This window comes from Pseudophryne corroboree, chromosome 2, assembly GCF_028390025.1.
Source record: "Pseudophryne corroboree isolate aPseCor3 chromosome 2, aPseCor3.hap2, whole genome shotgun sequence".
NCBI classification, from domain to species: Eukaryota; Metazoa; Chordata; class Amphibia; order Anura; family Myobatrachidae; genus Pseudophryne; species Pseudophryne corroboree.
The window spans coordinates 497,840,667-497,867,855 of record NC_086445.1 but is presented as its reverse complement, the minus strand read 5'-3'; the positions used below and the strand labels follow the sequence as shown (position 1 = coordinate 497,867,855).

At 48.5% G+C, this 27,189-nt stretch overlaps 1 protein-coding gene across 3 annotated transcripts in view; it reads right to left on the bottom strand.

Moving 5' to 3' along the window:
* The window catches only part of LOC135031020 (TATA-binding protein-associated factor 2N-like), a 207,229-nt gene that overhangs the window by 65,056 nt on the left and 114,984 nt on the right, over positions 1-27,189 (bottom strand). For all 3 annotated transcript variants that reach the window (XM_063953983.1, XM_063953981.1, XM_063953982.1), the window contains exons 6-7: positions 3,642-3,829; positions 3,303-3,417 (exon numbers count right to left, since the gene is read on the bottom strand). In XM_063953983.1, the coding sequence (XP_063810053.1) occupies positions 3,303-3,417; positions 3,642-3,829 (303 nt within the window). The remainder of the gene's footprint in view (positions 1-3,302; positions 3,418-3,641; positions 3,830-27,189) is intronic.

The window sequence follows — 27,189 nt, the reverse complement described above, 5'->3', positions numbered from 1 at the left end:
AGACGCCCGTCGAGACAGCACTGTACCGCGGAGGTAAGCGTTGTTGCGACCCGGTGGGGAGTTGTTGGAGCGACTGTCTAATATGCGTTTAAGACTCTGTTAAGAGAAGTCGCTCAAAAACCAAAACAGTAAGTCTATAAAAATAAAGTAATGAAAACTTGAGGCTGCTTTCACAGCAGCCCTGTGACCATGCGGCTCCCTGCCGCACCAAGCAAAAAACTGATCTGACTGAGTCAGTGGGCGGGACTATATAGTGGAGGCCCCAAAGCATCCTGGGAGGCCAGAAAGCTCGTGACCGTGTTGGTGCCATTTTCGCTGTCGCTCGACAATATCCCAATGTTATCCTGTGGATAATCCTGTGGACCCAGCCAAAGAAAACCATGATTTCAAAACTAAATTCTTTAAGTATCATACAACTGCACTGTGCTTAGGGGTGGGGGAGATCAGTAATACTACACACAGCAGACTCACTATGATAAATCAATCTGAAAACACAGCAGCTATCCTCTTGACATTAAGTTGTCATTCCTTATACAAAAGCTATACTTCTGTACTTTAGAATTAGTAGCCCTCCAAAACATTCAGCATCTACAGCAGGATTTCTTCCGTACTACAGAACATTGAAAAACAAACATCTTTAAGCATAATATGAAATGCTAACACTTATTACAAATACCGCTGTAAAGCCCAATTATGAATGACAAGTTTCATAGCATGCCATAAGCCCTGTCAACTCCATGTGGTGCCAAATAAGTTAGGATTTAAAGAGGGGAGGGGTGTAGACTTTTTTTTTTATACATTTCAAAGCACCCAAGTATACAGGAAAAGTCACATTTCGGTGCAATGTAACAGTCTTGCATTTTCGGCGATACAGAAATGACAAACCACTTTATTTTACATTGACAACTGTGTAGAGGTGAAATGGTGGGAAAGAGGTAAACTGGGTGATCCATCACCCACAGCCTTAGCTGTGCGATCATGTTCTTACTTATCCTGGTTTGCACCATGAAGTAAAGAACATGAACGAGAGTTGCTGGCTGCACAACACAAGGGGGTCACAGCACATACAGAGAAAATGGAGTTCGTGCAGTGTATGCAGCAACACGTTCTCCTGTCCCCTGTGGGGTCTAGATTAGAAGACAGTTTTAATAAAAAGTTACAAAATTAGTCACTGATGAGGGCTAGGCGATATTGTAAACAGCACTCATTTTTACCCTCCTGAGTAATATCGTTTACAATGTCGCCCAGTGTGTATGCCAAGAGCAATGGGGGGGGGGGGGAGATCACCTGCTGTCAGTTGTACATGCAGCTCAGTCTAACAATATTGTTAGAAGCTGCATATGTTGGGGATGGCTGCAGCATGACATCACTTGCAATATTGCAGTGTGTATGGCACTATGCCGGCGACCAAGGAGGGGAGGGAAGAACTATGCAATAACGCTTATGTAGCGTATTGCCGAGTGTGTACCAACCGTAAGGGTAAATTACTTAGAAGGATAACCTGTCGATTTGGAGAGCAACACATTCAGCCACTGAAGCGAGTCCGGGTTGCCTTTCGCAGGTCCTAGCGTAAATATTCCTCTGATGGGCATACTTATGTAAAAACAAATTTATTCCGGCTATTAGAGTGACTAAGCTGCTTAACACAGCAGAGTTTAGAAAAGTAGCAGCCAAACTCCAAATCATAGGGCAGTATTCTTTAATGAATAGTTATATAGAACTTTAGATTCATGTTATTATATTAAAATATGAAGGTAAATATTGAAAGCAGCCATTGAAACTATATTCCAGTGTTCCCCCATGAGTAGGTAGAAGCAACTATTTGTGAACAAGGATGAAAATGTTTAACGAAAATAATTTCTGATATCAGTTAAACTTGAAATCTATAAACATTGACATATGTAAAATGTTTAATTATTATAATCTACCCAAAAAGGGAGAAACAAAACCTAACACAAGTGTCTATTTATGGAAGGATATTTGATCTTTAGTGCCAATTGCTTCCATAACATCATAGATTTATCTGATATTCTTAACACACCTGTGCCTCAAATAGAGAGAGAATTTTTTTTTTTTTACTTTATATACAGAACAATGGGGTCAATTTAATTCAACGCACATTAAATAATGCCGGAGCTATTCAATTCAGTGCGCTGATATGTTGGAGAAAGCCAGTACTCACACCTTAAACAGTGTTTAGTCACTAAAAACGGGCATTCTTTGACTTAAGTGCCCAGCCGCACTGCTGTTGGCGCTGCGCTGAGGCACAAAACAGCATTGGTGTGCTTGCAGAAATCCACTAGTCAGACTTAAGTGTGCTGAAATGAATGGCTCCAGGACCTCCTTCCCAGTGCTATTTAATTCACATTGAATTAAAATAGACACCATTTATACAGGGCATACTCGATGAAAAGAAAAAAAAAAAAAAGAAAATCCCACACAACTGCATCAGAACACCCATGTATTGGGGAACCCCAATATTGTTGTCAGTGCTTTACATTGTCAGATACCAGGGGGGGGGGGGGGAATGCAGGTCAGAAAAGTCTACATAAAAAATAATTTTATTTTCATTTATTTTTTTTAGTTTCCTTCAAGCAAGAGACACATTAGAGCATATTATTTATCAGTATACCAAAGCTCTTGGAACAAGATTTCCAATCAAACAAAAGCTATATCACCACTGATATAAAGCAAATACAAAGTTCAGAACTGCATTCCAATAGATGTTAGCTACACTATTTCCACCACTTTATTGGATAATACGCTAGGTAAGCTACCTGAGTAAGATCCTCAGCCACCTAGCAAAACAAGTAACTAGTCAAATTAAAAGTCTACTAAAAAAAAAAAAAAAAAAAAATGGTGAGAGAAGATGAAAGAAAAACAATATCCTAATACCGCTCTATAAAACTACTTTTTTCCTGTTGAGTATTTGAACATGGAATTTTTTTGTTTTTTAAACCTTATGTACAGATTTAGAAATTTACACTAATACAATTATGAAATAGGTAAACAGGAGTCATGGCAAATGCATGAATAACAGAACATCACTAATGCTGGCCACACACTAGGCATCTAACGCGAATCGTCCTTGTGTATGGCCAGGATAAGTCTGGAACAAATAGGCAAGGAGGGAAAATGAGCAAAGAGGATAAACCTTATAGATACAGAATATAACATTACAAAATTAGTAGTTGAACATTCCCCAGGAGATTAATGTGCTTTTTAAGAACCACCATACATCCTTGTTAGAAATAAACTGCATTTCTATAAAAAGGTATCAAGAGAAAAAAAATGTAACTCACCTGTCACCTTGCCTATCTGTGTCAAAACCCCCACGGCCTCTGCTACCTCCAAAACTCTGGGATCCACTAATGTCTTTATCACCACCATACTTGCCCGAATCCCGTCGGTCATCATCTATAGAAAGGAATAAGTTGTTAATCATCCCATGCTAAATTGGCCAAGTCATTCTTGTGAAAGGTGAAATTCTGCTATGTCGTCATATTACCAACACTTTAATTAGGGGTGCGCAACAAATGAACCTCCAGCTGTTTGGAACTACATATTCCAGAATACACTGAGTTTAGGTAGTGTACCTACGCTTTAAATTAATATCCTAAATGTAAGCGTTTACGTATCACCTTGAGGGGCGTGACTGTAGCCCTCTTTCCGTGAGTAGGATTGCTGGCCCCCGTATCCTGAAGGTTCAGATGATCCTAGTAGTGGTTGTCCATAACCTGATCGTGGTTTCTGTCCATATTCTTGCTGGTCAGAGGAATCCTGATGCTGTTGATAGGACTGTCCACTGTTATGTGATTGACCTCTGCTGCTGTATATGAAAAGTGAGATATTTAGTGACTATGTAAAACTGGAATACTTTCAGAAAGGTCACATTTATGAAACCGGTTAAATTACAAAAGGTTTGCTGTTCCAACAGATCCAATTGTGGCAAGTGCCCCCTGCTGGGCATCATCCCAGAGCTATTCAATTGTTGACCCTATCATATGCCCATTAGCCACAGCAGTTGCATTTTTTTCTTGCAGCCACTAGAGCATTAAAAAAAATAAAAATATATAATAATCAGGAGTTATGGTAGACTTAGTGTCGATTACTATTTCTCCGAAGTCCACAGTATCTACCTTGGGTAGTACGTGGCGTCAGAGGAATGGGCACCAAAAGGTCAAAAGCTTTTGAGCTCCCAGAACGTAACAGTCCAGAATCCCTACAACCCCACCTCCTGGCTCAGAAAATTCAGTTGGTTTCAAAGGCGAGAGGGAAGACCTATTCAGGGAAGGGAAGGGAGGGTAGAGTTTCTCAAATCAGGTACTGTGGACTTCGGAGAAACAGTTAGACGGTAAGTCTACCATAACTCCGGATTACTCCTTCAGGGTCCACAGTATCTACCTTGGGATGTCCCAAAGCAGCAAATAAGGGAGGAGACGCTTCTGATTGGACAGGAGAATCTGTCGCCCAAATGTAGCATTCTGAGAGGCAAAAGGTACCAAAGGCATAATGTCTAAATGTATGTATTAATTTATGACCATGTGGCTGTCTTACAGGGTTGTTGAGCTGAGACGCCACAGTGGGCTGCCCATGAAGGACCTACCGAACGAGTAGAGTGGGCAGAGACATTATCCGGGATAGGGAGACCAGCTTGAGTATGCTTCTGAAATAGTCATCTAGCCAGTTTGCTTATTGGCAGGCCATCCTCTTGTGAAACCCGTAAAAGTGTTTGTCCTATTGATGTTACCGTTACGATCAACGTAGATTGTTAGTGCACAAACTAAGACCAATGATTCACCTCCTGCAAAAAGGACCTTTTTTCTTTTGGAACCATACAGTTAATGCTGACACTTGTACCTACAAGAAAGCTAGGCAGAGACCTTTGTCCATTACTGCTTGAAGGAATGCTAGAATTTTTGAAACTCTGAAAGACCTTGGACCATATTTACTGGCACTGCACCACTGAAAATAGGCATGCCAGGGCCGAAACTCAGATTTTCGTCACCAGGGGCAAGGCGGTAATTTTTGAATCACCAAGGGTAACCGGGAGATTGGCGGAAAAACATATGCCAGAAGAAAGTTTCATTTTACCGAAAAGAATCCACGGAGATAGCTTCTGGATCCTTTGTTCTTGAGCCATATGCGTGTAATTTGTTGTTCTGACGAGAGGCCATGGAGGTCCACTTCCAGAGTCCCCATTTGTTTACCAGAATCTGAAAGGCTTCTGGGTGCAAGGCCCATTCGCATGTATGAATGGCAATGCCGACTGAGAAAGTCTGCATCCCAATTTAGGATTCCTAGTACAGGTTGAGTATCCCTTATCCAAAATGCTTGGGACCAGAGGTATTTTGGATATCGGATTTTTCCGTATTTTGGAATAATTGCATACCATAATGAGATATCATGGTGATGGGACCTAAATCTAAGCACTGAATGCATTTATGTTACATATACACCTTATACACACAGCCTGAAGGTCATTTTAGCCAATATTTTTTGTAACTTTGTGCATTAAACAAAGTGTGTCTACATTCACACAATTCATTTATTTTCATATACACCTTATACACACAGCCTGAAGGTCATTTAATACAATATCTTTAATAACTTTGTGTATCAAACAAAGTTTGTGTACATTGAGCCATCAAAAAACAAAGTTTTCATTATCTCACTCAGTCAAAAAAGTCCGTATTTCGGAATATTCCGTATTTTGGAATATTTGGATATGGGATACTCAACCTGTATGAATTTCTTACGTCCTAGAGGATGCTGGGGTCCAATTTAGTACCATGGGGTATAGACTGTTCCACTAGGAGCCATGGGCACTTTAAGAGTTTAATAGTGTGGGCTGTCTCCTCCCTCTATACCCCTCCTACCAGACTCAGTTTAGAAAATGTGCACGGTGGAGCCAGTCACAGCTAGGAGAGCTCCTAGGAGTTTCCTTAGTTTTTGTTATTTAAGAGTTATTAGGTTACAGGGAGGCTGCTGCCAACAGCCTCCCTGCTTTGTGGGACTTGGAGGGAGAGAGGAGGAGTAGGAACCAACTCTAGAAGTTAATGGTTCTCTATGTCCACTGACAGGACACTGAGCTCCTGAGGGTGATCGCAAGCCCACGAGGTGACTGCTCACTCCCACAGCACGGACGCCACCCCCTAACAGAGCCTGAAGAGTAGCGAGTACAGCGCCGTCGGCCTGATAAGCGGGTCGCCGGCGGCACAAGGGTGGGAGCGCAGCTCTCACAGGCAGCGCTCCAATGCAGGCTCAGCAGCACATGCCGTGAGCGCTTGAGGGGCGTCCTGAGACAGCGATGATACCCTACACTGGTCAGTCAGCTAACAGGGGCTAATCCCGCCGTTAGCAATAAAATCAGGCCAGCATAATACAAATTTGTGCTGGAAACTGCGCGCCATTACACGGGCAGAGCTTCTCCTCAGAGCGGATCCAGCACTCACCAGCACCATTTTCTCCCTGCAGATCGGAGGTGCAGAACGCTGATAGGGAGCACTGCCCTCCACATAACTCCAGCTATCGTCTGCGGTACCAGGGTGTTATAGGGAAGCGGGGAGTGTGTTGATACTGCTAACTGATCAATTAAGGTTGGTTAGTCAGCACCGGGCTTTTATCATAAGTGCCCACAGGGGCTCTGTGTGGCTGGCACCTTATACTCCGACTCTCTGAAGGTACTCTGGGGGGAAACGGTGTCTGACATTTTCCTGTGTGTAGGTGTGCATCTCACATTAACATGTCTAAGGACTCTGTGACCTGTGGTGCAGAGTGTTCATCTTCTCCTGAAGTCTCTTCCATGTACTCAGGACTGCAATATGCTTTCTCAGCCTGCCGAATCCAAACCCCCGTGGGTGGATTCTTTAAGGGGAATGATATCCCAATTTAAACTAGGATGTCACATAATGAAAGATGCAGGTTTTGAGAAAATCTGTGGAAGGTTTGGCATACTCAGTAGCCACTGTTTCGTCTAAGACCCCCCCTTCATACCCACAAAAACGTACACTTGCCCAGATAATGCAAGTGGACACTGATACAGACTGATACGGGGATATGCGGAGGGGAGAAAGCATCACTTGCTAAGGGGGTGCAACTAATGATTGAAGCCATTAGGGATATTTTACATATTACTGAGAAGGTACCTGAGCAGGTAGAGGAATCTTATTTTCCTGAAAGTAAGAAATCCTCGCTTACCTTCTCGGCATCTAAGGAGTTAAACTGTTTGAAAAATCCTGGGAAAACCCTGAGAAAAAATTCCAGATGCCAAAACGGGTTGGTTCTTCTGTCCTCTTCAGGGAAAGGAAAACCAATAAGTGGGAAAACCCTCCTATAGTAGACACTTGCTGTCAAAAAATCAGGATTTTGGTACTTACCGATAAATCCCTTTCTCCGATTCCACAGGGGCCACTGGAGCGCAGTTACAATGGGGAAATAGTAGGCAGTAATTGGGAGCTGGCACTTTAAAATAAGAATTTACTCACCGGTAATTCTATTTCTCGTAGTCCGTAGTGGATGCTGGGAACTCCGTAAGGACCATGGGGAATAGCGGCTCCGCAGGAGTCTGGGCACAACTAAAAGAAAGCTTTTAGACTACCTGGTGTGCACTGGCTCCTCCCACTATGACCCTCCTCCAAGCCTCAGTTAGGATACTGTGCCCGGAAGAGCTGACACAATAAGGAAGGATTTTGAATCCCGGGTAAGACTCATACCAGCCACACCAATCACACCGTATAACTCGTGATACCATATCCAGTTAACAGTATGAAACATAACTGAGCCTCTCAACAGATGGCTCATAACAATAACCCTTTATTGAACAATAACTATGTACAAGTATTGCAGACAATCCGCACTTGGGACGGGCGCCCAGCATCCACTACGGACTACGAGAAATAGAATTACCGGTGAGTAAATTCTTATTTTCTCTGACGTCCTAGTGGATGCTGGGAACTCCGTAAGGACCATGGGGATTATACCAAAGCTCCCAAACGGGCGGGAGAGTGCGGATGACTCTGCAGCACCGAATGAGAGAACTCAAGGTCTTCCTCAGCCAGGGTATCAAATTTGTAGAATTTTGCAGCCGCCCAAGATGAGCCCACCTTCCTTGTAGAATGGGCTTTAACCGATTTAGGATGCGGCAGTCCAGCCGCAGAATGCGCCAGCTGAATTGTGCTACAAATCCAGCGAGCAATAGTCTGCTTAGAAGCAGGAGCACCCACAGTTTGTTGGGTGCATACAGGATAAATAGTGAGTCAGTTTTCCTGACTCCAGCCGTCCTGGAAACATAAACTACGTCCAGTAACTTGGAATCCTCCAAGTCGCTAGTAGCCGCAGGCACTACAATAGGTTGGTTCAAGTGAAAAGCAGATACCACCTTAGGGAGAAACTGGGGACGAGTCCTCAATTCTGCCCTATCCATATGGAAAATCAGATAAGGGCTTTTAAATGACAAAGCCGCCAATTCTGATACACGCCTGGCCGAAGCCAAGGCCAATAACATGACCACTTTCCACGTGAGATATTTTAAATCCACGGTCTTTAGTGGCTAAAACCAATGTGAATTTAGGAAATTCAACACCACGTTGAGATCCCAGGGTGCCACTGGAGGCACAAAAGGGGGCTGAATATGCAGCACTCCTTTTACAAATGTCTGAACTTCAGGTAGTGAAGCTAGTTCTTTTTGGAAGAAAATCGACAGAGCCGATATCTGTACCTTAATGGAGCCTAATTTTAGGCCCATAGTCACTCCTGCCTGTAGGAAGTGCAGAAATCGACCCAGCTGAAATTCCTCTGTTGGGGCCTTATTGGCCTCACACCAAGCAACATATTTCCACCATATGCGGTGATAATGTTTTACCGTTACATCTTTCCTGGCTTTAATCAGCGTAGGAATGACATCCTCCGGAATGCCCTTTTCCTTTAGGATCCGGCGTTCAACCGCCATGCCATCAAACGCAGCAAGTCTTGGAACAGACAGGGCCCCTGCTGCAGCAGGTCCTGTCTGAGCGGCAGAGGCCATGGGTCCTCTGAGATCATCTCTTGAAGTTCCGGGTACCAAGCTCTTCTTGGCCAATCCGGAACCACGAGTATTGTCCTTACTCCTCATTTTCTTATTATTCTCAGTACCTTTGGTATGAGAGGCAGAGGAGGGAACACAAACTGACTGGTACACCCACGGTGTCACTAGAGCGCCCACCGCTATCGCCTGAGGGTCCCTTGACCTGGCGCAATATCTCTCCAGTTTTTTGTTTAGGCGGGACACCATCATGTCCACCTGTGGCCGTTCCCAACGATTTACAATCAGCGTGAAGACTTCTGGATGAAGTCCCCACTCTCCCGGGTGGAGGTCGTGCCTGCTGAGGAAGTCTGCTTCCCAGTTGTCCACTCCCGGAATGAACACTGCTGACAGTGCTAGCACGTGATTTTCCGCCCATCGGAGAATCCTTGTGGCTTCTGCCATTGCCGTCCTGCTTCTTGTGCCGCCCTGTCGGTTTACATGAGCGACCGCCGTGATGTCTGACTGGATCAGTACCGGCTGGTGTAGAAGCAGGGGTTTTGCCTGACTTAGGGCATTGTAAATGGCCCTTAGTTCTAGAATATTTATGTGTAGGGAAGTCTCCTGACTCGACCATAGTCCTTGGAGGATTCTTCCCTGTGTGACTGCCCCCCAGCCTCGAAGGCTGGCATCCGTGGTCATCAGGACCCAGTCCTGTATGCCGAATCTGCGGCCCTCTAGGAGATGAGCACTCTGCAGCCACCACAGCAGAGACACCCTGGTTCTTGGAGACAGGGCTATTAGCCGATGCATCTGAAGATGCGATCCGGACCATTGGTCCAACAGGTCCCACTGAAAAATTCTGGCATGGAACCTGCCGAAAGGAATTGCTTCGTAAGAAGCCACCATCTTTCCCAGGACTCGCGTACAGTGATGCACCGACACCTGTTTTGGTTTCAGGAGGTCTCTGACTAGAGATGACAGCTCCTTGGCTTTCTCCTCCGGGAGAAACACTTTTTTCTGGACTGTGTCCAGTATCATTCCCAGGAACAGTAGACGTGTCGTCGGAACCAGCTGTGACTTTGGAATATTCAGAATCCAACCGTGCTGGTGTAGCACCTCCTGAGATAGTGCTACTCCTACCAACAACTGCTCCCTGGATCTCGCCTTTATTAGGAGATCGTCCAAGTACGGGATAATTAAAACTCCCTTTTTTCGAAGGAGTATCATCATTTTCGCCATTACCTTGGTAAACACCCTCGGTGCCGTGGACAGTCCAAACGGCAGCGTCTGGAATTGGTAATGGCAATATTGTACCGCAAATCCGAGGTACTCCTGGTAAGGATGATAAATGGGGACATGCAGGTAAGCATCCTTGATGTCCAGGGATACCATGTAATCCCCCTCGTCCAGGCTTGCAATAACCGCCCTGAGCGATTCCATCTTGAACTTGAATTTTTTTATGTATGTGTTCAAGGATTTCAAATTTAAAATGGGTCTCACCGAACCGTCCGGTTTCGGTACCACAAACAGTGTGGAATAGTAACCCCGTCCTTGTTGAAGTAGGGGCACCTTGACTATCACCTGTTGGGAATACAGCTTGTGAATTGACTCTAGCACAGCCTCCCTGCCTGAGGGAGTTGTTGGCAAGGCAGATTTGAGGAAACGGCGGGGGGGAGACGCCTCGAATTCCAGCTTGTACCCCTGAGATACTACTTGCAAGATCCAGGGATCCACCTGTGAGCGAGCCCACTGATCGCTGAAATTTTTGAGGCGGCCCCCCACCGTACCTGGCTCCGCCTGTGGAGCCCCACCGTCATGCGGTGGACTTGGAAGAAGCGGGGGAGGACTTTTGCTCCTGGGAACCTGCTGTTTGTTGCAGCCTTTTTCCCCTACCTCTGCCTCTGGACAGAAAGGACCCGCCTTTTCCTCGCCTGTTTCTCTGGGTCCGAAAGGACTGTACCTGATAAAACGGCGCTTTTTTAGGCTGTGAGGGAACATGGGGTAAAAATGCTGACTTCCCAGCTGTCGCTGTGGAAACTAGGTCAGAGAGACCATCCCCGAATAACTCCTCACCCTTATAAGGCAAAACTTCCATGTGACTTTTGGAATCTGCATCCCCTGTCCACTGCCGAGTCCATAAGCCTCTCCTAGCAGAAATGGACAATGCTCTTATTTTAGATGCCAGCTGGCAGATCTCCCTCTGTGCATCTCTCATGTATAAGACTGAGTCTTTTATATGCTCTATGGTTAGGAGAATAGTGTCCCTGTCTAGGGTGTCAATATTTTCTGACAGGGAATCTGACCATGCAGCGGCAGCACTGCACATCCATGCTGACGCAATAGCTGGTCTAAGTATAATGCCTGAGTGTGTATATACAGACTTCAGGATCGCCTCCTGCTTTCTTTCTATCCGCAGGCTCCTTTAGGGCGGCCGTATTCGGAGACGGAAGTGCCACCTTTTTAGACAAACGTGTGAGCGCTTTATCCACCCTAGGAGGTGTTTCCCAACGTGCCCTATCCTCTGGCGGGAAAGGGAACGCCATTAGTAATTTTTTTTTTTTAGAGATTACCAATCTTTTATCGGGGAAAGCCCACGCTTCTTCACACACTTCATTTAATTCTTCAGATGGGGGAAAAACTACGGGTAGTTTTTTCTCTCCAAACATAATACCCTTTTTAGTGGTACCTGGGTTTATATCCGAAATGTGTAAAACCTCTTTCATTGCCTCAATCATGCAACGAATGGCCCTAGTGGACATTAGATTAGACTCATCGTCGTCGACACTGGTATCAGTATCCGTGTCGACATCTGCGTCTGCCATCTGAGGTAGCGGGCGTTTTAGAGCACCTGATGGCCTTTGAGACACCTGAGCAGGCACGGGCTGAGAAGCCGGCTGTCACGCATTTGGCATGTCGTCAAATTTTTTGTGTAAGGAGTCGACACTTGCACGTAATTCCTTCCATAAAACCATCCACTCAGGTGTCTGCCCCGCAGGGGGTGACATCACTTCTATAGGCATCTGCTCCGCCTCCACATAATTTTCCTCATCAAATATGTCAGCCGTACCGACACACCGCACACACACCGGGAATGCTCTAACAGAGGATAGGACCCCACAGAAGCCCTTTGGGGAGACAGAGTATGCCAGCACACACCAGAGCGCTATATAATGCAGGGACTAACTGAATTATGTCCTCTATAGCTGCTATAATATTTACTGCGCCTAAATTTAGTGCCCCCCCTCTCTTTTTTACCATTTTCTGAAGTGTAGACTGCAGGGGAAAGCCAGGGAGCTTCCTTCCAGCGGAGCTGTGAGGGAGAAATGGCGCCAGTGTGTTGAGGGAGATAGCTCCGCCCCTTTTTCGCTGACTTTTCTCCCGCTTTTTTAAGGATTCTGGCAGGGGTAATTATCACATATATAGCCTCTGGGGCTATATATTGTGATTGTTTTGCCAGCCAAGGTGTTTTTTATTGCTGCTCAGGGCGCCCCCCCCCCCCCAGCGCCCTGCACCCTCAGTGACCGGAGTGTGAAGTGTGTATGAGGAGCAATGGCGCACAGCTGCAGTGCTGTGCGCTACCTTGGTGAAGACAGAAGTCTTCATGCCGCCGATTTTCCGGACTTCTTGCTTCTGGCTCTGTAAGGGGGACGGCGGCGCGGCTCCGGGACCGAACACCAAGGCCAGTTCCATGCGGTCGATCCCTCTGGAGCTAATGGTGTCCAGTAGCCTAAGAAGCCCAAGCTAGCTGCAAGCAGGTAGGTTCACTTCTTCTCCCCTTAGTCCCTCGTTGCAGTGAGCCTGTTGCCAGCAGGTCTCACTGTAAAATAAAAAACCTAAAATATACTTTCTTTCTAAGAGCTCAGGAGAGCCCCTAGTGTGCATCCAGCTCGGCCGGGCACAAAAATCTAACTGAGGCTTGGAGGAGGGTCATAGTGGGAGGAGCCAGTGCACACCAGGTAGTCTAAAAGCTTTCTTTTAGTTGTGCCCAGACTCCTGCGGAGCCGCTATTCCCCATGGTCCTTATGGAGTTCCCAGCATACACTAGGACGTCAGAGAAAATTCTAATACTGTGGCTAGCTCCTCCCCTACTATCTCCCCTCCAAGCCAGTCTACGTAAAACTGTGCCCGAGGAGAGCTGGAATAAACAAACCTTAAGGTAGAGGAGGTTAACGCCGCCATGTAAACCAGGATAACCCAAACCAAACCTGGAACATAACCTAACAAAAAAACAGGTTAACCTGAACTCAACAAGCAGTCACATAGTGATCTGCGTACCGTTAAGCAAAAAACGAGGAAACAGCACTGGGCGGGCGTCCAGTGGCCCCTGTGGAATCGGAGAAAGGGATTTATCGGTAAGTACCAAAATCCTGATTTCTCCTTCATCCACTAGGGGCCACTGGAGCGCAGTTACAATGGGGACGTCCCAGAGCTCCCAAAACGGGTGGCAGAGCGCTGAGAGTCCTGTAAAACCGCTCGGCCAAACTGAGATGCAGAGGCCGCAAAAGTGTCAAACTTGTAGAATTTGACAAATGTATGACGGCCCGACCAAGTAGCCGCCCGACATAAAGTAGTCATGGAGACCCCACGGGCAGCCGCCCACGAAGGTCCCACAAAGCACGTGGAGTGCGCTGAAATGGAAGATGGAGGTTCCCGAGAAGCTGCCAAATAAGCTTGTCTGATGGTCAGTCGAATCCATCGAGACAAGGTCTGCTTAGAAGCCGGCCAACCACGGCGAGCAGCATCGTAGAGAACAAATAATTAATCTGACTTCCGAATAGCTGAAGTCCTATCCACATAGATCTTGAGCACCCTGACAACGTCCAATGATCTCGAATCCGGAGAGTCCCCCGAGAGGGCCGGGACCACAAGCGGCTGATTGATGTGAAAATCAGACACCACCTTAGGTGGAAAAGACATACGAGTACGAAGCTCGGCCCTATCCGTATGAAACACCAGGTAAGGAGACCTACAAGAGAGAGCCCCAAGTTCCGACACCCGTCTAGCTGAAGCCAGCGCCAGGAGAAGAACCACCTTCCAGGTGAGATATTTTATCTCTGATTCCAGGGGCTCAAACAATTAAGACTGCAGAAAAGAAAGGACCAGACTGAGGTCCCATGGCGCTGTCTGAGGTCGGAAGGGAGGCTGTATTCGAAGAACCCCTTTAAAGAAAGTCTGAACCTCAGGCAGAAAGGCTAACTTTTTCTGGAAGAAAACCGAAAGAGCAGAGACCTGCACCTTTAGTAAACTCAGTCTTAGGCCTGCTGAAAAACCCGCCTGCAAAAAAACAGAGAAGACGGGCTAAGCTAAACACGGAAGGAGAAAATTCTCGACGTTCACACCAGGCTACATAAGCCTTCCAAATGCGGTAGTAGTGAGAAGATGCGACTGACTTTCTAGCCCGAAGCATAGTAGGGATAACTGTACGAGGAATCCCCTTCCTTTTCAAGATGGCTTTCTCAACAGCCACGCCGTCAAACGTAGCCTGCGTAAGTCTGGATAAAGAAAAGGACCCTGTTGTAGAAGATCGTCTCGTAGTGGCAGGGGCCAAGGCTCGGCCACTGACAACAGGCGTAGGGTGGAGTACCAAACCCTGCGTGGCCAATCAGGAGCCACCAGGAGGACCTCTTGATGCGTTGCAGAACCCTCGGCAACAGCAGGAAAAGAGGAAAAAGGTAAACGAACCGGAAATTCCAAGGAGCCGTAAGGGCATCCACGCCCGCCGCCGCCGGGTCCCTTGTCCGAGAGTAATAAAGAGGCAACTGATGGTTCCGGCGGGGGAAGCCATGAGGTCGATCTGTGCTTTTCCCCACTGGCGTACCAGTTGCCAAAACACCTGGGGATGTAGTGACCACTCTCCCGGGTGCATGTCCTGGCGGCTTAGATAATCGGCTTCCCAATTGTCCACTCCCGGAATGAATATCGCCGAGAAGGACAGAGCATACTTCTCCGCCCAGAGAAGGATGTTGGTAACCTCCCTCATCGCCGCGCGGCTGCGAGTGCCACCCTGACGGTTGATGTACGCTATGTTGTCAGACTGAACTCTGACCGCTCGACCGCGCAGTAGGTGATGTGCCTGAAGCAGGGCATTGTACACCGCCCTTAGTTCGAGAATGTTTATAGGGAGAGCGGATTTGTGGATTGACCAGCGCCCCTGAAACCGATGTTCCAGGGTCACTGCCCCCCAGCCTCGCAGACTGGCGTCCGTGGTGAGGAGAGTCCAATCCCATATAACGAACCGTCTTCCTTCCAACAGATGTGTCGACTGGAGCCACCAGAGCAGCGACGACCGTGCCTTTGGAGATAGCGTCACCCGCTGATGAATGAACAGATGAGATCCTGACCACTGATGTAGAAGACACAGCCGAAACGGTCGAGAGTGGAAGCGACCGTACGGAAGAGCTTCGAACGCTGCTACCATCTTTCCCAGAAGGCGAATACACAGATACACTGACACCCGACGGTGTCGAAGTACCAATCTTACCAGTGTCTGCAGACACAGTATCTTGTCCTGCGGAAGGAAAACCCTCTGACGGACCGTGTCGAGAATCATCCCCAGAAACAATAGCCGTTGTGAGGGGCATAAGTGAGACTTCGGGAAATTCAGGATCCACCCGTGTCGAATCAGAAGGTCCTGTGCCATCCGGATATTCTGAAGTAACCGTTCTGCTGAGCTTGCTTTTATTAGCAAATCGTCCAGATAGGGAACAATTGTCACACCCTGCTTCCGAAGTAGGGCCATCATGACCGCCATGACCTTTGTGAACACTCTGGGAGCAGAAGAGAGACCGAAAGGAAGGGCCTGGAACTGTAAATGAGCGTCCTGTATAGCGAACCAGAGAAAAGCCTGATGAGGAGGCCAAATGGGAACATGTAAGTATGCATCCTTGATGTCTAAGGATGCCAGAAACTCTTTTTTCCAACCCCGCAATAACAGACTGGAGGGACTCCATCTTGAACTTGAATACCTTCAAATACGGATTGAGATCTTTCAAGTTCAGGATTGGCCTGAACGAGCCGTCCGGCTTCGGTACTAGAAACAGGCTTGAGTAATAGCCCTGTTTCCGATGATGAGAGGGAACAGGGATCACTACCCTTGCTGATAGAAGCTTCTGGACCGCTGCCTGTAAGTCAACTCCCCGGTTGTCGGAAACTGGCAAACCCGTGGTAAAAAAACGCTGGGGCGGTTGTTCCCGAAAATCGAGCTTGTAACCGCAAGTGATTAGATCCCGGACCCAAGCGTCTGGGCAGGACTGTATCCAGACCTCCTTGAAATCCCACAGACAAGCTCCCACCCTGTGATCTCCCAGGTGGGAGGGAAGCCCGTCATGCGGTGGTAGTGGTAGAGGACTTAACGTCTGACTGGGCTGAGGCTGCGGAACCTCTACCCCTGCCGCCACCTCTACCTCTATGGCCACGGAAGGTAGAAGCTCCACCTCTGGCCTGGCCTCGAAACCTGGAAGGGGCACGAAAGAATCGAAAAGAGGGACCCCTATATGGCCTGCGAGTGGCTGGAGCAGCAGAAGGAAGATAAGTCGACCTACCCCCGGTGGCCTGAGATCCAGGCATCCAGATCCTTACCAAACAGAAACTCACCCGTAAAGGGCAACGCTTCTGCCGCCCTTTTGGATTCCGTATCCACCTGCCACTGCCGGAGCCAGAGAGCTCTGCGGGCCGCAATTGCTAAAGCTAAAATTCTAGCTCCGAGAATACCTATGTCCTTGGACGCTTCACAAAGATAAAGGGCTGATTCACGGATGTGTTCCGCCAATCTTTATCAATTGATCCGCCGGCAATTCGTCACGAATTTCAGAGGACAAATGCTCCGCCCAAGCTTCGATCGCCTTGATGACCCAACAACCTACCTGCGCCGGGAGATGTAATACCCCTGCCGCAGAGTAAATATTCTTTAAGGTAGATTCCAACTTCCTATCTGACGCCTCCTTAAGCGAAGTTGCACCCGGAACCGGTAGGACCGTCTTTTTGGACAGATGACACCGAAGGATCCACAATCGGAGAGGTCTCATAACGTGTCCTGCTATCTGCGGGAAAAGGATAGGAAGACAACAGTTTTCTTGATACCTGAAATTTTGCGTCTGGATGTTTCCAGGCTGCCGCTATGAGCGCATCCAGCTCCTCCGAAACTGGAAATGTCACCGGCAAGCATTGGTTGGTGCCAAACCTTGAAGGGCGTAAGGCGTCCTGCTCCGTCTCCTCCACCTGTAATACTGAGCGAATAGCAGTAATAAGAGCCTCTATACCCTGAGCTACTGGTTCAGAGTCCCCGTATACCTGATCGTCATCAGTATCCTGTATATCTACATCCTGTACATCTAACCCCGCCTCATCTAATTGAGGCATATCATCGTCAAAGTCCTGCAACACAGAGGCTAGCAATCTCTATTTAGAAGCCTGTTGAGGGGGGCTAAAGGACAGGGCTTGGGAAGGGATCACAGCCCTAGAAAGCCCTTCCACTGACTTTGCCAATCAGACAGCCCATGCAGGTTCTGGCTCCGGTACCTGGACTAGCTGTCGGAACCGGGCCGCCTCCCTATCTTCCCGAGAGGCTTTAAGTTCCCCAGTCAGCAGGGACATAACCTCTGTGAGTTGAGGAAAAATGCAGCCACAGCAGCCTGATCTATCCTGCACGATACTGTGCAGTGACAGGCTGTAAGTAAGATATAGGTGCCCCCCATCCCCACTGTAACAGCCTCTCTGTGCTCCGTGGCGCTCCTCCGTCCCGCGCTGCTGAAAGGGAATGGCCGCCAGCGCGCGCTACTTCCGGCGGTGCAGAGCGGGACTAAGCTCCGCCCCCCTCCGCAAAGGCGCCAAATTCAAAGTTGCTTTGCGCCTTTTGGCGGATCCCCGTAGTGGCTCTGTGAGCCGCGCTGGCGGGGATCCGAGCGGAGAGGGGGGCGAGCGGGCGGGCGCGTGTGGTAACAAAAGTTTAACAGGCAGAGCAGGGTCTCACAAATAATAAGATTTTACTTACCGATAAATCTATTTCTCGTAGTCCGTAGTGGATGCTGGGGACTCCGTCAGGACCATGGGGAATAGCGGCTCCGCAGGAGACAGGGCACAAAAGTAAAAGCTTTAGGATCAGGTGGTGTGCACTGGCTCCTCCCCCTATGACCCTCCTCCAAGCCTCAGTTAGGATACTGTGCCCGGACGAGCGTACACAATAAGGAAGGATTTTGAATCCCGGGTAAGACTCATACCAGCCACACCAGCCACACCAATCACACTGTACAACCTGTGATCTGAACCCAGTTAACAGCATGATAACAGCGGAGCCTCTGAAAAGATGGCTCACAACAATAATAACCCGATTTTTGTAACAATAACTATGTACAAGTATTGCAGACAATCCGCACTTGGGATGGGCGCCCAGCATCCACTACGGACTACGAGAAATAGATTTATCGGTAAGTAAAATCTTATTTTCTCTGACGTCCTAGTGGATGCTGGGGACTCCGTCAGGACCATGGGGATTATACCAAAGCTCCCAAACGGGCGGGAGAGTGCGGATGACTCTGCAGCACCGAATGAGAGAACTCCAGGTCCTCTTTAGCCAGGGTATCAAATTTGTAGAATTTTACAAACGTGTTCTCCCCCGACCACGTAGCTGCTCGGCAGAGTTGTAATGCCGAGACCCCTCGGGCAGCCGCCCAGGATGAGCCCACCTTCCTTGTGGAATGGGCATTGACAGATTTAGGCTGTGGCAGGCCTGCCACAGAATGTGCAAGTTGAAATGTGCTACAAATCCAACGAGCAATCGTCTGCTTAGAAGCAAGAGCACCCAGTTTGTTGGGTGCATACAGGATAACAGCGAGTCAGTTTTCCTGACTCCAGCCGTCCTGGAAACCTATATTTTCAGGGCCCTGACAACATCTAGCAACTTGGAGTCCTCCAAGTCCCTAGTAGCCGCAGGTACCACAATAAGCTGGTTCAGGTGAAACGCTGACACCACCTTAGGAAGAAACTGGGGACGAGTCCGCAGCTCTGCCCTGTCCGAATGGACAATCAGATATGGCTTTTGTGAGACAAAGCCGCCAATTCTGACACTCGCCTGGCCGAGGCCAGGGCCAACAGCATGGTCACTTTTCATGTGAGATATTTCAAATCCACAGATTTGAGCGGTTTAAAATGTGATTTGAGGAATCCCAGAACTACGTTGAGATCCCACAGTGCCACTGGAGGCACAAAAAGGGGGTTGTATTTGCAATACTCCCTTGACAAACTTCTGGACCTCAGGAACTGAAGCCAATTCTTTCTGGAAGAAAATTGACAGGGCCGAAATTTGAACCTTAATGGACCCCAATTTGAGGCCCATAGACACTCCTGTTTGCAGGAAAAGCAGGAATCGACCGAGTTGAAATTTCTTCGTGGGGCCTTCCTGGCCTCACACCACGCAACATATTTTCGCCACATGTGGTGATAATGTTTTGCGGTCACCTCCTTCCTGGCTTTGACCAGGGTAGGAATGACCTCTTCCGGAATGCCTTTTTCCCTTAGGATCTGGCGTTCCACCGCCATGCCGTCAAACGCAGCCGCGGTAAGTCTTGGAACAGACCTGGTACTTGCTGAAGCAAGTCCCTTCTTAGCGGCAGAGGCCATGAGTCCTCTGTGAGCATTTCTTGAAGTTCCGGGTGCCACGTCCTTCTTGGCCAATCCGGAGCCACGAGTATAGTTCTTACTCCTCTACGTCTTATAATTCTCAGTACCTTGGTTATGAGAAACAGAGGAGGGAACACATACACCGACTGGTACACCCACGGTGTTACCAGAACGTCCACAGATATTGCTTGAGGGTCTCTTGACCTGGCGCAATACCTGTCCAGTTTTTTGTTCAGGCGGGACGCCATCATGTCCACCTTTGGTCTTTCCCAACGGTTCACAATCATGTGGAATACTTCCCGATGAAGTCCCCACTCTCCCGGGTGGAGGTCGTGCCTGCTGAGGAAGTCTGCTTCCCAGTTGTCCACTCCCGGAATGAACACTGCTGACAGTGCTATCACATGATTTTTCGCCCAGCGAAGAATCCTTGCAGTTTCTGCCATTGCCCTCCTGCTTCTTGTGCCGCCCTGTCTGTTTACGTGGGCGACTGCCGTGATGTTGTCCCACTGGATCAATACCGGCTGACCTTGAAGCAGAGGTCTTGCTAAGCTTAGAACATTGTAAATTGCCCTTAGCTCCAGTATATTTATGTGGAGAGAAGTCTCCAGACTTGATCACACTCCCTGGAAATTTTTTCCCTGTCTGACTGCTCCCCAGCCTCTCAGGCTGGCATCCGTGGTCACCAGGACCCAGTCCTGAATGCCGAATCTGCGGCCCTTTAGTAGATGAGCACTCTGCAGCCACCGCAGAAGAAACACCCTTGTCCTTGGAGACAGGGTTATCCGCTGATGCATCTGAAGATGCGATCCGGACCATTTTTCCAGCAGATCCCACTGAAAAGTTCTTGCGTGAAATCTACCGAATGGAATCGCTTCGTAAGAAGCCACCATTTTTCCCAGGACCCTTGTGCAATGATGCACTGACACTTTTCCTGGTTTTAGGAGGTTCCTGACTAGCTCGGATAACTCCCTGGCTTTCTTCTCCGGGAGAAACACCTTTTTCTGGACTGTGTCCAGAATCATCCCTAGGAACAGCAGACGTGTCGTCGGAAACAGCTGCGGTTTTGGAATATTTAGAATCCACCCGTGCTGTCGTAGAACTACTTGAGATAGTGCTACTCCGACCTCCAACTGTTCTCTGGACCTTGCCCCTATCAGGAGATCGTCCATTTTCTTTGAAGAATCATCATTTCGGCCATTACCTTGGTAAGGACCCGGGGTGCCGTGGACAATCCAACCGGCAGCGTCTGAAACTGATAGTGACAGTTCTGTACCACGAACCTGAGGTACCCTTGGTGAGAAGGGCAAATTTGGACATGGAGGTAAGCATCCCTGATGTTCCGGGACACCATATAGTCCCCTTCTTCCTGGTTCGCTATCACTGCTCTGAGTGACTCCATCTTGATTTGAACCTTTGTATGTAAGTGTTCAACTATTTCAGATTTAGAATAGGTCTCACCGAGCCGTCTGGCTTCAGTACCACAATATAGTGTGGAATAATACCCCTTTCCTTGTTGTAGGAGGGGTACTTTGATTATCACCTGCTGGGAATACAGCTTGTGAATTGTTTCCACTACTGCCTCCCTGTCGGAGGGAGACGTTGGTAAAGCAGACTTCAGGAACCTGCGAGGGGGAGACGTCTCGAATTTCCAATCTGTACCCCTGGGATACTACTTGTAGGATCCAGGGGTCCACTTGCGAGTGAGCCCACTGCGTGCTGAAACTCGAGACGACCCCCCCCCACCGCACCTGAGTCCGCTTGTACGGCCCCAGCGTCATGCTGAGGACTTGGCAGAAGCGGTGGAGGGCTTCTGTTTCTGGGAATGGGCTGCCTGCTGCAGTCTTCTTCCCTTTCCTCTATCCCATGGCAGATATGACTGGCCTTTTGCCCGCTTGCCCTTATGGGGACGAAAGGACTGAGGCTGAAAAGACGTTGTCTTTTTCTCCTTTATACGGCAATACTTCCATGTGCCGTTTGGAATCTGCATCACCTGACCACTGTCGTGTCCATAAACAACTTCTGGCAGATATGGACATCGCACTTACTCTTGATGCCAGAGTGCAAATATCCCTCTGTGCATCTCGCATATATAGAAATGCATCCTTTAAATGCTCTATAGTCAATAAAATACTGTCCCTGTCAAGGGTATCAATATTTTCAGTCAGGGAATCCGACCAAGCCACCCCAGCGCTGCACATCCAGGCTGAGGCGATCGCTGGTCGCAGTATAACACCAGTATGTGTGTATATACTTTTTAGGATATTTTCCAGCCTCCTATCAGCTGGCTCCTTGAGGGCGGCCCTATCTGGAGACGGTACCGCCACTTGTTTTGATAAGCGTGTGAGCGCCTTATCCACCCTAAGGGGTGTTTCCCAACGCGCCCTAACTTCTGGCGGGAAAGGGTATACCGCCAATAATTTTCTATCGGGGGAAACCCACGCATCATCACACACTTCATTTAATTTATCTGATTCAGGAAAAACTACAGGTAGTTTTCACACTCCACATAATACCCTTTTTTGTGGTACTTGTAGTATCAGAAATATGTAACACCTCCTTCATTGCCCTTAACAAGTAACGTGTGGCCCTAAAGGAAAATACGTTTGTTTCTTCACCGTCGACACTGGAGTCAGTGTCCGTGTCTGTGTCGACCGACTGAGGTAAAAGGACGTTTTAACGCCCCTGACGGTGTTTGAGACGCCTGGACAGGTACTAATTGGTTTGCCGGCCGTCTCATGTCGTCAACCGTGCAGCGTGTTGACATTATCACGTAATTCCTTAAATAAGCCATCCATTCCGGTGTCGACTCCCTAGAGAGTGACATCACCATTACAGGCAATTGCTCCGCCTCCTCACCAACATCGTCCTCATACATGTCGACACACACGTACCGACACACAGCACACACACAGGGAATGCTCTGATAGACAGGACCCCACTAGCCCTTTGGGGAGACAGAGGGAGAGTTTGCCAGCACACACCAAAAACGCTATAATTATACAGGGACAACCTTTATATAAGTGTTTTTCCCTTATAGCATTTTAATATATATAGTCATATCGCCAAATAAGTGCCCCCCCTCTCTGTTTTAACCCTGTTTCTGTAGTGCAGTGCAGGGGAGAGCCTGGGAGCCTTCCCACCAGCATTTCTGTGAGGGAAAATGGCGCTGTGTGCTGAGGAGAATAGGCCCCGCCCCCTTTTCGGCGGGCTTCTTCTCCCGTTTTTCTGAGACCTGGCAGGGGTTAAATACATCCATATAGCCCCCAGGGGCTATATGTGATGTATTTTTAGCCAGAATAAGGTACTATCATTGCTGCCCAGGGCGCCCCCCCCAGCGCCCTGCACCCTCAGTGACCGCTGCTATGAAGTGTGCTGACAACAATGGCGCACAGCTGCAGTGCTGTGCGCTACCTTATGAAGACTGAAAAGTCTTCTGCCGCCGGTTTCTGGACCTCTTCACTTTTCGGCATCTGCAAGGGGGTCGGCGGCGCGGCTCCGGGACGAACCCCAGGGTGAGACCTGTGTTCCGACTCCCTCTGGAGCTAATGGTGTCCAGTAGCCTAAGAAGCCAATCCATCCTGCACGCAGGTGAGTTCACTTCTCTCCCCTAAGTCCCTCGATGCAGTGAGCCTGTTGCCAGCAGGACTCACTGAAAATAAAAAACCTAACAAAACTTTTACTCTAAGCAGCTCTTTAGGAGAGCCACCTAGATTGCACCCTTCTCGGCCGGGCACAAAAATCTAACTGAGGCTTGGAGGAGGGTCATAGGGGGAGGAGCCAGTGCACACCACCTGATCCTAAAGCTTTTACTTTTGTGCCCTGTCTCCTGCGGAGCCGCTATTCCCCATGGTCCTGACGGAGTCCCCAGCATCCACTAGGACGTCAGAGAAAAATAAATAATAAAATTAACCCCTGTAACGTTATTCAAACCCCCCTGCCACCCTGTGATCTCAACACTGCAGAGAGCCTGGGGGAGGGGCGGGGGGGGGAAGTAGGGTGGGGAGCACACACTCACCTTTTCTGTGGTGGAGTGGCCCCGACACACGCCGCGGTGTCCGGCCACTGATACTCACCGCTGCCATGCTGACGGAATCTTCTGCTGGTGGAGCTGCCCCGACACACGCAGCGGTGTCCGGCCAGCTCAGGAGAGCTCAGCGTCTCCCTCAGCCGGGGCCCATCCCGAGCCGCACGCAGCTGCGATGGGACCCCGCCGGCAGCTCCCGCGGTGCAGACTGGCAGTGGCAGAGCTGCCAGTCTGTGTGTGTAAGAAAGAAAATTAAAAATAATAAAGAAAAAAGAAAAAATTCTTCAGCCAAAACCCAAGTGAACCAGCTCCCTCGGGCACTAAGACTGGCTTGGAGGGGAGATAGTAGGGGAGGAGCTAGCCACAGTATTAGAATTTTAAAGTGCCAGCTCCCAATTACTGCCTACTATTTCCCCTATTTCCCCATTGTAACTGCGCTCCAGTGGCCCCTAGTGGATGAAGGAGAAAAGGTAGTTTTACCTGTCCCTGGTTCAATCGCTTTGAAAGAGAAGGCTGACCGCAAGATTGAGACTACGCTCAAACCACTATACACAGCTAATGGCGTAGCTTTAAGACCCACCATTGCTTGTACGTGGATTTCTAAAGCCAGAGTAAAGCAGTCAGGCACATTACTTAAGGATTTTGATACTATGGATAGGTGTGACATTGAATGGTTTTTGCGTCAAATACAGAATTCTGCAGGTTTCTTGGTGGTGGCCATAAAGGACATTGGCATGCTGAATGCGAGGGCTACGTCCATGGCGGTCTCGGCACGCAGAGAACTCTGGCTAAGCCAATGGACTGCGGATACAGAATCCAAGAAAAGTGTGGAGAACCTACTCTTCACAGGTCAGGCTCTGTTTGGGGATGCATTGGATTTCCGTGGCAACTGCGGGTAAGTTAACCTTTCTTTCCTCAGCAGCACCACCGGCAAGGAAATCTTATCCTACGTCTACACTACAGTCCTTTTGGACCGCAAAATTTAAATAATCCAAACCCCCCACCAACACCTTTAGGGGAGGTCGGAGAAAATCCACAAAACTTGCACCAACAGGATCTCAGGAACAGAAATCAAGTTCTACTTCCTCAAAATATTCTGCATGACTGTGGACCTCCCAGCCTGGAGATCAGGAGGGTTTGAGCGAGACTAAAAGATTTCAGTCAAATCTGGGTGTCATGCCTAGACCCCTGGGTAACAGATACTGTTGTCCAGGGGTGCAAACTGGAATTTCAAGAACTCCAACCTCACAGATTCTTCAAATCAGGCTTACCAGCTTCGCTGACAAAGTGCTATCCTACAACACAAGGGTTATTAAATCAAACCTGTTTGTGGTACCGAAAACCAGACAATTCGGTGTGGCCAATATTAAACCTAAAGTCATTGTACCCCTACTTGAGGAAATTCAAGATAGAGTTTCAGAGCGGTTATCGCAGGTCTGGAGGAGGGAGAATTCCTGGTATCCCTGGATATCAAGGATGATTACCTTCACGTTCCGAGCTGGCCGCCTCACCAGGCTTACCGCAGATTTGCGCTGCTGGACTGTCACCATCAGTTCCAGACACTGCCATTTTGTCTCTCCACGGCACCGATAGTGTTCACCAAGGTCATGGCAGAGATGCTACTCCGCAGGCAGGGAGTGAACATAATTCCATATCTGCTGATAAAAGCATCTTCCAGGGAGAGGTTGTTGCAGAGTACTGCTCTCTCAACTCGACTACTCCAGGATCATGGGTGGATCCTCAACCTTCCAAAGTCACATTTTGAGCCAACAAGGAGCCTGACATTCCTGGGGATGATACTCGACACGGAGGTGCAGAGGGTGTTTCTACCAGTGGAGAAAGCATTGGTGATCCAAATCGATGGTACGGGACGTCCTGAAGTCAGCCCGGGTATCGGTTCATCAGTGCATTCGCCTCCTACGAGGCTCTACATTCTGGAAGATTCCATGCGAGGTCCTTCCAACTGGATCTCCTAGACAAATGGTTGGGTTCACATCTTCACATGCACCAGTGGATATGCCAGTCACCAAAAACGAGATTTATGGTAAGAACTTACAGTTAAATCTTTCTGCGAGGTACACTGGGCTCCACAGGGAATGACATTGGGGTGTAATGTAGGATCTTGATCCAAGGAACCAACAGGCTCAAAGCTTTGACTGTTCCCAGAATGCATAGCGCCGCCTCCTCTATAACCCCGCCTCCATGCACATGAGCTCAGTTTTTGTTAACCAGTCCAATGCAGTAGCAGGCAAAAGAGACAACTGTTAGAAGCCACATACAACACAGTCTCACGACAGGAGATAGTGTCAGTGGCTAATGCCATACCAACTCAAAGCAGCTAAGTGCGTCAGGGTGGGGCGTGCCCTGTGGAGCCCAGTGTACCTCGCAGAAAGATTAACAACGGTAAGTTTTTACCACAAATCTCGTTTTCTGCTGCAGGGTACACTGGGCTCCACAGGGAATGACATTGGGGTGGATGTCCTAAAGCAGTTCCTTATGGGAGGGGACGCACTGTAGTGGGCACAAGAACCCGGCGTCCAAAGGAAGCATCCTGGGAGGCGGAAGTATCGAAGGCATAGAACCTAATGAACGTGTTCACAGAGGACCACGTAGCCGCCTTGCACAATTGTTCAAGGGTCGCACCACTGCGGGCTGCCCAAGAAGGTCCAACCGACAGAGTAGAATGGGCCAGCCTGCACATAAGCATGTGCAATCACCATTCTAATCCATCTGGCCAGGGTCTGCTTGTGAGCAGGCCAGCCATGTTTGTGAAAACCAAACAGAACAAAGAGAATCAGACTTCCTGATGGAGGCAGTTCTCTTCACATAGATACGGAGAGCCCGTACCACATCCAAAGACCGCTCTTTGGAAGACAATTCAGGAGAGGCAAAGGCTGGAACCAGAATCTCCTGATTAAAAGGTGGAAAGACACCACCTTAGATAGGTACATGGGACATGTTCTAAGAACCGCTCAGTCACGGTGAAAAATCAGATATGGTGACTTACAGGACAGAGCACCCAAATCAGACACCCGTCTGGCAGATGCAATAGCCAGCAGAAACACCTTAAGAGAAAGCCACTTAAGGTCTGCCGATTCAAGAGGCTCAAACGGAGACCCTTGCAATGCCTCCAGAACCACCGACAAATCCCAAAGAGCCACAGCCGGGACGTAAGGAGGTTGAATCCGCAACACACCCTGAGTAAATGTATGAACATCAGGTAAAGTTGCAATTTCTCTCTGGAACCAAACAGACAAGGCAGAAATATGAACCTTGATGGAGGCCAGACGACGGCCCAAGTCCAGGCCCTGTTGTAGAAAGGCCAAAAGTTTGGCCGTACTAAACTTGTAAGAGTCATGATTGTTAGATGCGCACCAAGCAAAGTAAGAATTCCAGACCCTATGATAAAATCAGAGCAGAAGTCTGTTTCCGGGCCTTCAACATGGTTTGAATGACCGCCTCAGAAAATCCCTTGGCCCTCAAGACGGAAGCTTCAAGAGCCACGCCGTCAAAGCCAATCAGGCTAAGTCCTGATATACACAGGAGC